Source organism: Symphodus melops, assembly GCF_947650265.1.
Source record: "Symphodus melops genome assembly, chromosome: 20".
In the NCBI taxonomy this organism is placed as follows: domain Eukaryota; kingdom Metazoa; phylum Chordata; class Actinopteri; order Labriformes; family Labridae; genus Symphodus; species Symphodus melops.
In genome coordinates this window covers 7,399,067-7,413,258 of record NC_136710.1, presented here as the reverse complement: position 1 = coordinate 7,413,258, position 14,192 = coordinate 7,399,067, and the positions used below count along the sequence as shown (strand labels likewise).

Sequence of the window (14,192 nt, the reverse complement as noted above, 5' to 3'; positions counted from 1 at the left end):
ACAGATTGCTTCACAAACTAGGAATGTTGTTGTGTATTAGGCCTAATATGCCATGTAATGCATGTTTTTTTTATGCTTTAGTGTTATAATAACCTTTTGAAACTCTTTCCTAAAGATTATTTATTTTATTTCCAGCGAATATTTCCCATGACTGCCTTGTGGTCCACTACTGTTAAAAGATGATAAATGTGAAGATATCGTGGGGTATATCAGAAAAATGATTTCCTATTCATTGGTAAATTCGTTGTGTCATTATACCCCTACATGACAGTGACTAACAGTATGTAGGCCTACATCCTTATTTATTTAACCTAAATGGATACATTATGTTACCTTTGATTGTAAAAAGCTTTAATATGTGCTTTATCAATAATTCTATCATAATGTGAATCCTATCAACTTTTTCAAATCCTAATACGAAATCCATATTATTTTTATTTAAATCTCAACTGGACGTCATTGCGTTATTGTTTTCAGGGAATAAAAGGTAAAGTGTTTAGTTTGGTGTAAAAGGTAACGTGTTTAGTTTAGTTTGCACAGGTTCACATCCCTTCATTGATCTGCTGACGTGTATGGGGTCCCTCTATTTAGCGCATGCGTACAGCGCCTGACACAACTCCACAACCACGTTAAGTTAGCTAAAAATACGTCGACCACAACCAGAAGTTTGATTCCCTACTCTTCAGTTTAAAAGCACAATCTGACGTCCTTAAACATTTCTGCGGACGTCTCAGACAAAATTGTTTAACTACGACTTGGCAAGATACATAACCGTAACTAATTAAACGTTTGGGTCCAGTTTGCATGTTCAAGAACAGTTTTATTTCGGGATGAGTTTTTATTTTGAAGTGGAAAACCGGAAGCTGCATTTCTTCTTCAGAAACTTGAAACGGTTGCCGTCCAACATAGCGACCGGCGCTTTGGTGGAGTTTGACGTGGCACTCTGATTCACTGAGGGCAATAGACACGGGAGCGAACTCTGTCCGATATTCAGGTAAATATCACCAGGACACTATTGACACACGTAGCCAACATGACCATCTAATATTAATGGGCCAGTTTTTGGCATTTTTTTTTATTTTTTATTTTTGAAATATATGCTTTTATGGTGTGGCTTGAAAACTTTGTAGTAATTTCCGCGTAGCTAGCAAGACGTTTTCTCTCACTATGTTATCAGCTGTGAATGCGGTGTTGTGCTGTCATGTCACTTCACTGGTTTGATAATTTGGTTTGCTGTTTTTCTCTCGGTGAATATATATCATTGTAAAAAAGAATAAGGCGTGCGTAATGTCAGCGTGATGTGAATTGAAGGAGGGCAGGGATGCTCGGATGTTTAGCCATCATAACGGTCTTTGACGTGGCAACTCTCAGAAGGGGCAGATACAATTCACTATTGATCTGGACAATGAATCAGTTTGATTTAAGTTTCTTTTTGCTTGTTCCATGTTTTCCATGTGTGTATTATGTAGTGATAATGGAATTGCGTTCAGTTGGAAGTACGCAGCTGACATTTTTGTTGACTCAGCTGTGAAGTTTTACAGTTTGAAGGGTTCACACCATGAATACATTTACAGGCCCATCTGTTTTTTAAATCACAATTTACAACTGTCATCATCAGCAGCATCATTGATCACCCTTAGTCCAAAACTAAAGACTAATGAATAGATGTAGTTACAATAAAAAAAAAAAAAGAGGCTCAAATATTATGATCAGAATCCATAAGTCGGAGCCAATCACATTCAAGCTGATGTAAACAAGCCTATGAACTATCATTCAACTGAGGCGTACTTCTGATCCTACAGCAGGAATCTCACGTTGAAGATAATATAATGAAGGATAGGCCTGTCTTATCTGTCAAGAAGCAATGTCAAAAGTCCATGTGACAGAGTGTTGATGATTGCACGAGGGCAAATATCAGTTGTTGTTGTGACTTTAAACAGTATGTAAGACATTCACATGCTGGCTGTAAAGTGTTTACAAAAAAAAAGGCTGTTTTTTCACTTTAAGAAAAAGAAAGTACACTGACGTACATGCATTACATTTCCGTTTTACAACCCGACAGGTTGACAAACTCATTCATCCTGGCATGAGAAGACAGTGACATCCATCCCATCGACATGAGTCAACAGGGTTATGTTGCTGCACCCCCATACTCCCAGGCCCAGCCAGGGATGGGGGGCTACCAAGGTGGATTTGGAGCTGGTCCCGCGCAGCCCCTCTATGGACACTATGGGGGACAGCCTCAGTCTTTCACAGCTCCGCCCACAGGTACACAGCGCTTCTGCTCCTGCATTGTTGACCCAAATAACATGATAGCCGCTTTCATTTCACAAGTTGAATCTTGTCGTCTCCCAGCAAGATCACACCATTCATCTTTGAGCATTACAGTATCAACTGTGGAATCTTACAATTCTCAAGCTTTCAGAGAGGAGACGAGACAAATATTTAAAAACAACGCGCCTTCAGTAGTGCTTTGCACAATATGAGTAATCCGAGTTGCACTTTGCTGATTGTAATGTGTTGTTAAATAGGATTTCTTCTAGTATCTGACTCCTGCGTAGTTCATTGGCTGATATTTCAAGCATGGGCGTTTAAAAAAAAAAAAAAAAAAAAAAAAAAACTGCAAATACACCATAACTTTATCTGTCTTTAGTCTAAAAATCAAAGCACTCTAAATGGAAGTTCAAACAAACAGTCCTACAGTCCCAAGACTCTCACTGGAAATAATCACATATACCTCAGGTGGTCGAACACAACCTACCGGAGTGAGCTCTGTGAAGCATCACTTCTAAAGTGGAACCTGTCTGGAGACACTGTGTCTCTACAGATGAAAACGAAACGATTGACTCGTGTCCTTAACTCGCTGCAGGTTTGATGAAATCTCCGGTCTCGTCTGCTGCTGCTGGAATGCCTCCGCCTCCAGTGTCCAGTCAGTACAATCCAAACATCCAGCAGAATGGTGCGCACCCACAAAGGTACCAGTCGTCCCTGGACAGCCACTGTTTGGTCCTGCTTATTTCCTGCTGGCACAAACATGAGGAGAATGACACGAAAGAAAGATTTCTACACATGATGAGGAGTCCTTTATAAACTACTTGTGTCTTTTAAACGTATCTGTTGCATGTTTGGAAATGAGATCAAATCAAGTTTGTAACTTTCTTTTACACTGATAACTGTTCTTATGTTCCTCAGATATCCTGCTCCACCAGCTGCTTCCTCTGCATATGGACAACCTCTACAGTCTCCATACAACAGCATGGCCTCTCCGGCCCCACACCCAGCACAGCAGCTCACCAATCAGATGACCTCTATGAACTTGGGGAATTATGGTAAGCCTGCTTTTTACTTTTTTTCCACGTTATTCTAATGACAGGATATTGCATACATGACGTACACTGAAATCAAGCAGCCTTAGAAAAGAAGATGTTCAAAAAAAAAAAAAAATGGCTACAGTCTTTTCTTGGTTTTTGCAGCCCCAGGCCCCATGCAGGGCCCGCCTCCTCCAACAATGGGCCAGCAACAGATGCCTCCAGGCCCGCAGACACCCCTCATGTCCCCCCAATTGTCTCCTGCACAGCCATCCCCAACAAGCATGGCAATGGCAGGTCCACCAATGGGAGGTCCACCAACGGGAGGTCCACCAATGGGAGGTCCTCCAATGGCAGGCATGGGAAGACCCTTCCCTGGGTCACCTCCTCCAGGCCCTGGAGGTTTCCAGCAATCTGGTCCTGGAGCTGCTGGTCCACTAGGATACCAGCAGCAAGCAGGTAACTGTGACACTGTACACCTGACAAAGCTGAGCTGACAACAGGGAGACATACAGAAAAGCTGCTAATCATCACTTTCAGACACATGGTCATAACATTAAATGCCCCTGGTTCTAATATTGTCATGGTTAGTATTACACAGCATTCGTTTCAGTGAATGAAACTCACTCCATCACACACAGTTCTAAACATGAAACTGTTTATTTGGTTTAAATGTACAGGGCCATTCGGAGGACCAATGGCAGGGCCTCAGCCAGGCATGCCAGGGGGCTTCCCAGGAGCACCAGGTGGGCTGGCGGGACCACCACAGAAGAAACTGGACGCTGATGCCATCCCCAGCATCGTGAGTCGACCTCCTTAACCCTCCTCCGTTCAAATACCAACGTGTTCGGTCCTGTACCAGCAGTTTGTTAAGAGTCACGATTTAACGCTGGACAAATCCAGAGACAACGGATTATACTGTAACGTGTAAACGTGTCTGTTGTAGACCCAGGTCATCGAGGAAGACCAAAGAAACCAAGGGGGGAAGGTCTACAGCACAAACATCAGGGGACAGGTTCCACCTCTGGTCACCACAGACTTCTCAGTGCAGGATCAAGGTAACCCATGACAACCTTGAAACGTGTCCTTCTGCGCTCAGTATTTAGGGGACATGTCAATGTTAAAAAAGCTTTTAAAATGGAGAGTTGTTATTATCTGGTAGTGACCTTTTAACATGCAAAAACCCTGCATGCCTCAGAGTGACATCTTTAATCTTAACATCTGCATCATGGATGTTTCTGTTTCCATAGGCAACGCCAGTCCCAGATTCATGCGCTGCACCACCAACACTCTACCTTGCACTGCAGATCTAGCCAAACAGTGCCAAGTGCCCCTGGCTGCCATCATCAAACCCTTTGCCAGTTTGCCTCAGGATGAGGTCAGTTATACGTGTGTTCCTAAAAAAAAAAAGAAAAAGAAAAGAGAGACTCTAAAATGTTAATATGCACATCGTGTCCTGGACAGATTTCGATTTGATTCTTGTCCGTCAGCTATGTTGGTTAACGTCCTGATGTTCAGCATTGTGCCCCAGAGTTTTGATGAACTTTTTTTCCCCACTTTGCATCTTTGCACATATTCTCAGCCCGTCTGTACTTTTCCATTTCATGTTCTCTTTACGTGACTCAAAAATCGTCATGTTGCGTCACGTAAAGAAAACGTTCAGGCAAAGGAAAACCCTGTTTCCCCGTCTCAGGGCAAAATGAGGGCTGGATTCTCGACTATTCAAAAGTATCCCTTTAACTTAACAGTTGTTTTTTTTTGCCATGTGCTTTCAGAGAAGGGCCACTTTCTGGATGTGAGTTGAGTTGAACTGTTTCAGCTCTTTAGTAATTCAGGCCTTAAATAAGACATCTGCTTTGAAGAGGATAGAGATTTGTACGTTTGTTTTCATTTTTAAAAGCACATAAAAAAAAAAGCGTAAGTTCCTCTGAGCCACCTTTGCTGTGCTACAAAAGTAAATTTATTCTGTTTCTGACTCGTCCAAGAATCCTGTTTTCTCCGACTCTTGCCTTGTCCCAGACACCAGTTGGCCTTTTTAGGCAATGATAGCCGTCTCTCTCTCTCTCTCTAAAGTGGCCCGAGGCTAATTAGCTCGTGTGAGATCTGCATGGAACCCCTGGGAAAAAAAAAAAAAAAAAAAGACAGAAAGAGATCCAACTGGAGTGTTTTGGACTCTCAGATCCGACTTTCATCTGGTGAATAAACACGACTGATACACTGAATAAAGATAAAGACAGTCCTCTGCATTCGTTCGAAAAAAGCACGCTTCAGTGCTTGGCTGTCCGACAGGTTTGGTTCTCCTTCCTGGGTAAACTGCCTTAAGACAACGTAAACACTCCGACTCTCCCCCTTAAAGTTTCCACTAACATTGAACCTGCTCTGTATGCGTTTAGAGGCAGATGAGTTCATTCAGAAAACATGCTTTGTTTTACGCTTTTCATCCTCTGCTGTGTCACCGTGTTTATAATCTACAGGCGTCAGGATGAGCGCGTTGAATCACAGACGCTGTGAGCAGAAACTTCACGTATAAACTCGACTGTACGTGCAAGGGGGTTTTGGGTTTCGAGCACAGGAAAACCCGTTGCTTGTCATTGTGTGTTAAAACACCGCGTGTCCCCGTGCAGACTCCTCTATACGTCGTGAACCACGGCGAGACGGGGCCCGTCCGCTGCAACCGATGCAAGGCCTACATGTGTCCCTACATGCAGTTTATTGACGGAGGTCGCCGCTACCAGTGCGGTTTCTGCAGCTGTGTCAACGAAGGTACGTTCAGGAAGTTATTTGATTGGATTTGAAAATTCGAGAAAAAAAACGGGCCAACGTTTCACTTTGAATACGTTTTCCCACTCAGTTTTTTTTTTCTTCTCCTTTGTCATACCCTAGTGCCTGTCTCCTATTTCCAACATCTCGACCACATGGGCAGGAGGGTGGACTTCTACGAAAGGCCGGAGCTCTCTCTGGGGTCCTATGAGTTCGCAGCCACCCTGGAGTACTGCAAGGTAGACCGAAGGATTCTGTTAAACAAGCAGAGGAATGCCAAATGGATCATGTACATACCTCACAGCAACGTTTACACAGCAGCAAAACATCATCCGACTGACACTGCAGCTGATTAGATTGAAACTGAAGAGCGTTCAGCTCGGTCCAAACACTGAAGATACACTTCTCCAAGTCCAGCGTATGTCATCGATTTATGGGAGCTACATTAGAGGGTCCGGGTGATCAGGCAAAACTGAGTCACCCCACTGTCCTACTTTCTCTGTTTATTATGACTTATAAACAACCTCCACAGAGCAGATATTAAACAAAGGCCCGTGAGGTGAGTGTCTTGTCATGGGGGTTGTAGCTGTGGAAACATAACAATGTCTTACTGACAATCCCCCCCACAAACACACACTCCCCCCTGCCACTGTCCTCACATCCAACTATTTGTAACAGCCATGGTCTTCCCTGTAGCGACCCAAAGCTATCAGGAAAGCAAAAGAACCTCGTCCAGTTTGAGCTTACTCACGAGTTAAAGTTCAATTTTCCCGTTCAAATCAGGTTTGTTTAGCCTTGAGAGATTTCCAAAACGGCGTAACTCATTCAGCCGCTGCTTCCCTCCCCACGCAGAACAACAAGCTGTCGAACCCTCCCGCCTACATCTTCATGATCGACGTGTCGTACAACAACATTAAGAGCGGACTGGTCAAACTGATCTGCGAGGAGCTGAAGACTCTGCTGGAGAATCTGCCCAGGTACACACACACACACACCTACACACACACACCTACACACACACACACACACACACACACACACACACACACACCTACACACACACACACACACACCTACACACACACACACACACACACACACACACACACACACACAGAGTGCATTAGAATCGCTTTTGAAATGTGAAACTATTTCTGTTCACACTGCTAAAATGAAACACACCACCAACAACAACAACAACAACAAAAAATAACAACTCGGTGGATTTTCTAGCCGACCCCATTTTGTTCTCCTCGGCTGAATGGTGCTGTTTGATGGTTTGCAGATGGCGGGTCTCCGTTAGAGATGAGGCCAAACATGGAAATATTATTGTGCTGACTCTCGCCGTCCTCCAAAACAGAAATCTCTGTGCTCAATTCAAATTGTATACGGCTCTTGTAATTCCTCAGTGTTGGCCTAATATGCGTTTAATTCACTGGAGGAGAGCTTGGTGTAAGTAAATGCAGGTGTAGCCAAAGATGTCTGAATGGTGTGATAATCAGCATTCTGCTCTTTGTCAGCTGATAAAAAACAATATTATTGTTTATTTACTCACTCATCTACTACAGTCAAAAGAAGTTTTTTTTGCAGATTTTCAAGTCTGTAATTTTTTTTTTTAAAAGTCTTGTTTTCTTCACATCATTGGAGTTAACGGAGTCTTAGCAGGAGCAGTGACAGTGTGGAAAGCATGGCGCGGTCACTGATCCTTGTTCTCCCCTCGCCAGAGAGGACGGTGCCGAGAGCTCCGCCGTCAAGGTCGGCTTCGTCACCTACAACAAAATCCTCCACTTCTACAACGTGAACAGCGCCCTGGCCCAGCCGCAGATGATGGTGGTGTCGGACACGGCCGACATGTTCGTCCCGCTGCTCGACGGCTTCCTCGTCAGCTACCACGAATCGAGGGCCGTGATCTTCAAGTAAGAAAGGGCTGTTTGACAACGTTCGGGAAGAGCGTGTTTGTCTTGGACTCACCATGCAGTCAGGGGGGTGGGGGGGGGTGGGGGGGGGAAGAGAGACTCTCTGGAGTTCAAGTTGGTTAATCAAAATAAATGTTTATCTTCACTTCCCTGGAAGGGAAAGTGTTTCTTTTTTTGGGACGTGGGGTTCAAATGCCTTCAGTCAATTCTTCTTCAAAATGAATCCGAACGCATGCACAGAGTCTTTTCTGGAACATTCAGACGCCACATAGGAGCCATTTAACTCTGCCCCTTTCTTCTCTGCAGCCTGCTGGACCAGATCCCTGACATGTTTGCTGACACCAACGAGAGCGAAACGGTCTTTGCCCCCGTCATCCAGGCCGGCGTGGAGGCGTTCAAGGTTAGCTCCCAGCGTGACATCTGTCGACACGGAGCGAGAGACTCTCTGGATTAGTGTCAGCTCAGACGTCATCGGCACACTCGGAAAGCCACATCGTCGATTCACCACGAATTATTAAAGCAGCCGAAATACACTCCGCCGCGTTCAATCGTTTTGAAATCTGAACTTGAGGAGAAGCTGCACACAATTGTTTCACTTTGTAAAAATACTGCAGAGGAGTGTTTACTCTCCCTGATACGTTTGTGTGTTTACTTTAAAGTCCGGCAAACGTTCCCAGTGATATGAGCTCTTTCTTTTGGCACGCAGCGAAGGAAAAGTTCACACAGCTTCTTTTTTTTTTTTTTTTTAATTGGAAGCAGTTGTGACATTACACAACAGCAACCAGCCTGATGGTTCTGCATTTATCCGTGCCTGCTCGTGTTCGTAGTGTTTGCGGGGGTGTTGCTTTTCATCTTCGGTCCGTTTATCTTTTTTTTTTTCAGCACACGGCGATCTCTACTGATAACGCGCATTACTCTCTGCTCCAATGCGAGAACTTCTAACCGTGTTTACAATGAAACGAAGGAGAACAGAGCACAGAGAAGTTACACACCGTCTTTTGTCCACCCTGCAGGCTGCAGAATGCAGCGGAAAGCTCTTCATCTTCCAGTCCTCCATTCCCACGGCCGAGGCCCCCGGCAAACTGAAGAACAGGGACGACAAGAAGCTGGTCAACACCGAGAAAGAGAAGGTGAGCGCGATGATTCTGACTGAACTTCATTCTCGAATTACACTGAATTGACTGGCTGCTTGCTAACCCAGTTCATCACTTTTTCTCCCCCCCCCCCCTCAGACTCTCTTCCAGCCTCAGAAAGGAGTGTACGAGCAGCTGTCAAAGGAGTGCGTGGCTCAGGGCTGCTGCGTCGACCTCTTCCTGTTCCCCAGCCAGTACGTCGACTTGGCAACCATGGGGGATGTGCCGTCACATACTGGAGGCTCCATCTACAAGTACAACAACTTCCAGGTACATGTATGGCACTTAGCGAGGGAACCAAAAGAGGACACTTTGAGGTTTTATTTCCTGTCTGAGCTGTGGAAAGTCAAAGTTTTTTTACGCACAGCAGAGGAATTCCGAAGCTCAAATAAAGCAAGTTGAATCAACATTTGAGATCTTGCACAGTAGCCACACTCCCATAGGAATGGTGGAACAAGCGTGGGAAATCCCTCCAAACTGAACAAACACATTAAAGCTGCACAATTCAGTTTAATACTCAACCTAAGCATGCACTTAAAAAAAAACAACTTTTGTGTACACGTGTTCAAAGTGTACATGATAGTAAATCTTCATGTTCCTCGTATGGACTTCTGTGGTTGGGCTGTTATGATCACTCTGCTGGTCATCAGCAGGAGACCACATTATTCCAACACTGCCATCTACTGGCTAAAAGTCGTACTCACTGAAATAAAAGAGCCGCTGACTGTGGGGTTGTTTGTTGTTCTTGTCGTTCGTTGCCAGGTGGAGACAGATGGAGAGCATTTCCTCAGAGACCTGAGGAAAGATGTACAGAAGAGCATCGGATTTGACGCCATCATGCGAGTCCGTACCAGTACAGGTATATAAAAAAAAAACATGCTGATACTTTTTGTAAAGCTGCGTTATAAGAAGCTTTAAATTCAGTGAACGATAAAAAGTTATTCCATCTAGTTATAAAAATTAAATGTTATTTATGCCTTTATTTTCGACGACAGTGGTTAGATTAGGAAGTCAGAAGAGTGGAGAATGACATGTAGGAAAAAGGAGCCACAGGTCGGACTTGAACCCGGGCTGCCCGCTGACATGGGGTGCGACCCTCCCTCAACAATCTACTTGTGTGTGTTCCCTTAGGCTTCAGAGCCACAGACTTCTTCGGCGCCATCCACATGAACAACACCACCGACGTAGAGATGGCAGCCGTGGATTGCGACAAGGCGGTGACCGTGGAGCTGAAGCACGACGACACGCTCAGCGAGGAGACCGGCGCGCTCATGCAGGTAAAAGTTTTTTGTTTTTTTTTCCCCGAAATGAGAGCGTGTTATCTGGAGTCGAATCCTCAACTGGTTGGTTTCTAACTCAACTGGAACTCTGTTTCCCAGTGTGCCTTGCTGTACACTACAATCGGCGGGCAGAGGCGTCTCCGCATCCACAACCTCAGTCTGAACTGCAGCTCGCAGCTGGTGGAGCTGTACAAGAGCTGCGAGACAGACTCCCTCATCAACTTCTTTGCCAAATCAGGTAACGGCTTCATTTCCTCGGAATGTAACGTGCTCGGAGCGCAGATTGTTGGCACGGCAACCGAATGCAAAAAAAAAAAGCCGTATTTCACCTCTTGTACCGTTCAGTCAACTCTCTGAATTTACCCCATGCATAACTTGATAAATCTCCTCCTGCTCCCAAATTTATGAGAAAAAGAGACGTGAAAATAAGCACCACATGTTGCACATTAACTTCAGATAAGCCCTTCTGTCATCTGCACATAGCGATAGCTTACCTTCTTCCACTCTTAAGCTCCCATGTCGGGTCTTTATTCTCCTGCCGGATTTTTTAAAATTTATTTCATCTTCCGTCTTTTTTCCCGTTTCACATTCCCCGTCTTATCCTCTGTTCTTCTGTCTTTGAAATTTTTTTTGCCCCACTCAAGCTTACCGTGCCATATTGAACCAGCCTTTGAAGAACGTGAGGGAGATCCTGGTCAACCAGACGGCTCACATGCTGGCCTGCTACAGGAAAAACTGCGCCAGCCCTTCCGCTGCCAGCCAGGTCAGAGCAGGACGACGCCTGACGTGACGATACATCATCTGACAAATCAAGATCTCTCCCGCATACATGAACCTTTTTATACTTTCCTTTCCACGCGCAGCTGATCCTGCCCAGTTCCATGAAGGTGTTGCCAATCTACATTAACAGCCTCATGAAAAGTGCTCCTCTGATCGGCAGCACGGAGCTCGCAACAGACGAGCGAGCCCATCAGAGGCTCTCCGTCATGGCCATGGGAGTGGAGGACACGCAGCTGTTGCTTTACCCTCGTCTCATCCCGCTGGTAGGGAACAAACAAACACTTGGGCCTCATTCTCAATGACACGGAATAAGCTCGTGTGTGACTCTGACTGCATGTAACGCTGTTTTTTTAATTTTTTTATTATTATTTTCAGCACAACATGGACGTCAGCAGCGAGGCTCTCCCCGCCCCCGTGCGCTGTTCAGGCGAAGGTCTGACAGACGCAGGCATGTTCCTGCTGGAGAACGGACACTCCATGTTTCTGTGGCTCGGCCAAGCAAGCCCGCCAGACCTCACCCAGAGCCTCTTTAATGTTCCCTCCCTCGGCCACTTGCAAGGACACATGGTCAGAGAACCCGCACGTATTAAACAGAGTTAGAAAGTGTTTTTTTTTTCATTCTTTGTTACATGTGTGGCGCCTGGTTTCATAGGTCTTACAGTGTGGCGAGAGAATATCTAGTGAATAAATGAGAATGATTAAGTGTAAAAAAAAAAAAAACTGACAGAGTCAATGACTTCAAGGTCTTACCAACCGTCTCACTTTGTTTTTCAGTGTGCGCTGCCAGAGCTGGACAACCCGTTGTCTAAGAAGGTTCGATCCATCATCAGCAGTCTGCTTGAAAAGAGGCCGAACTCTATGAAGGTGAGAACGCTCTCTGTGGACGCAGCGTAGTCTCAAGAACCGTTGTACTTTTTAAAACTAGAAGAAAAATCTACATCAGTGAGTCTCATCAGGAGCTCGTGATTTTAAGGAACACTCGTGAGAGACGGCCCTGCAGCTTTAACTGATCTCTGTCTACCTCTAGTGGAACAAATCAGTAATTACAACACTCAAGATCCAACAGCCACACTTCCACGTTTCAATTGATTCTATATTGTCCTAGTAAATGGAACTTCATGCGTGCAAGAAAACAAAGGTGCATTTACTTGAAGTGTTTCATCAGTGTTGGTCAGTTTCAGAGGAATTAGTCCCAACATTCTGAGAGGTCTAATTCTTAGGAGCACTCAATATGAATGATTCAAAACCATGCAGAAATACAAACAGTATGCGAAATGTTATTAATCAAACTTTTCTGTCCAAACAAATGCATCAATGAATAGTTGAGAACATTTAAGAGAACGCAAGAAGTCACGAGTAAACGCCGAAACTTCTGCTGACTTTTGTCGTCCCTCAGCTCCAGATCGTGAAGCAGCGAGACAAACCGGAGATGTTTTTCCGTCAGTTCCTGGTGGAGGATAAGGGGCTGCACGGCGGAGCTTCCTATTTGGACTTCCTTTCCTACGTTCACAAAGAGATCAGGCAGCTGCTCACTTAAACCCCCCCCCCCCCCCCCCTTCATGCTTTGAGAAACACGGCATCTAACGGACCATGTACGAACTTCACAGGGTCCGTCTCAAAACATCTGAACGGTCCAGGACGGAAGTGTTTATCAAAGACAAAAGATGAACCCAGAAAAAAAACAACTTACAATTAAACCCCCAGAGTACGAGGCTGCCTTTCCTATGAGCTGTTGTCATCACACACAATATTTTCCTCCAGTAACCACTTGTCACATGAACAGCCTCCCCTGGAGAGATGAGATGGTCCGAACACGCAAAAACATTTCACGCACAGCCTCTCCGCGGTCGACTGTGGCCGCTCAGGATGACATCAGCGCCCGAGGCCGGAGTGCATTCAGGCATGAAGCCCGCCGGCAAGAGCAATACCACATATCTCCACATGTGCAGTCAATACCCACTTTCACTTCACAGTGCTGTGGGTTTATGACGAGGGGCGATACTTTAGATGTTCCCTCGGGAAAAAGAGCAAACTCCTGAGGTTGAAATGTTGTTCGAAACAAACGCTGAATCTATCCTTCAAATATGACATCTTATAGTATTTATAATGCTTACGCCTTCTATTTTTATCTAACTTTTGAGAAAACTTATTCAAATAAACATCAAAGCAGTGTGTGCGCATTTACGGTACGAGATACTTTAGATTTAGCGGGAAACAATGCCAAAATGAAATGCAGCCAAAACATAATTAACTTGAAGCATTCCATTCGCACATATCCTTTTTAAATGATCTCATCCTTCGGCCATTTAAAGCTGTTCTATTCTCTTCACCTTGTGCAGAAACACTGTACTGAATACAGTCGTTGATGTTAAACAGGATGAAAAGCAATCCCTTCTCTGCGCAGAACTGGGCCTCGAAATGGAAAAGGGTGACTTAGGGATAACTATTTAAATGTGTCATGAAAAGGGAAGAAGTTTAATGTCAAACATTTCCAATAGTGAGAAGAAAAAAGAAAAAGAAAAAAAGAATCGCACAATGTTTCTGTGTGAAACTCAAAAGTTAATCTGATCAGTTGTCTGTAATGACGACGTGCAACACATCGTACTTTGTTCTTTTTTTTTTTCTTTTTTTTTTAAAGGAGGTAATCGCTTCATTGTAATTCACATATGCATTCAAGAACTATTGTTGCGTTCTTATGGCCTACAAGAAGTCTTTTTGTACAAGAAATACAAAACGTGTGTTTTCAAAATATTACCAAATGCCTTAAGTTGATATAATAGTTGTTCAAATATATGTTAAACTCTGTATGTCCTCGAGGTCTGTGGCTGATTCCAATCTTCTCGGTTTGTATGCAAACTTATCTCAGGTCATTTGAGTACCTTTATAATATTTCAATATAACTGGAAAAAAATGGATGTTTCCTTTTGACAGGGGTGTTGGCCAAGTACATTTCATTCCAAATCCTTTAACCGATTCTGTCTGAATTAAACTGTTCACAAAGCTTTTGTTGCTCTT

The 14,192-nt window shown here is 44.4% G+C and overlaps 1 protein-coding gene across 2 annotated transcripts; it reads left to right on the top strand.

Moving 5' to 3' along the window:
* Window positions 1-669: 669 nt before the first annotated feature.
* sec24d (SEC24 homolog D, COPII coat complex component) lies at window positions 670-14,179 on the top strand. Of its 2 annotated transcripts, XM_079371196.1 has the most exons (24): window positions 670-994; window positions 2,063-2,268; window positions 2,870-2,975; window positions 3,193-3,329; window positions 3,474-3,620; window positions 3,651-3,767; window positions 3,989-4,110; window positions 4,255-4,366; window positions 4,559-4,686; window positions 5,933-6,071; window positions 6,192-6,307; window positions 6,921-7,045; window positions 7,793-7,984; window positions 8,291-8,384; window positions 8,998-9,114; window positions 9,217-9,387; window positions 9,880-9,976; window positions 10,249-10,394; window positions 10,497-10,635; window positions 11,042-11,160; window positions 11,261-11,440; window positions 11,553-11,744; window positions 11,952-12,041; window positions 12,574-14,179. In XM_079371196.1, exons 2-24 carry the CDS (start codon window positions 2,118-2,120, stop codon window positions 12,712-12,714), a joined length of 3,078 nt encoding a protein of 1,025 aa, XP_079227322.1. In that variant the 5' UTR covers window positions 670-994; window positions 2,063-2,117; the 3' UTR covers window positions 12,715-14,179. The 2 variants fall into 2 exon arrangements, with proteins under 2 accessions (XP_079227322.1, XP_079227321.1); XM_079371195.1 differs by having other exon boundaries at window positions 671-994; window positions 3,474-3,767.
* The last annotated feature ends 13 nt before the right edge of the window (window positions 14,180-14,192 follow it).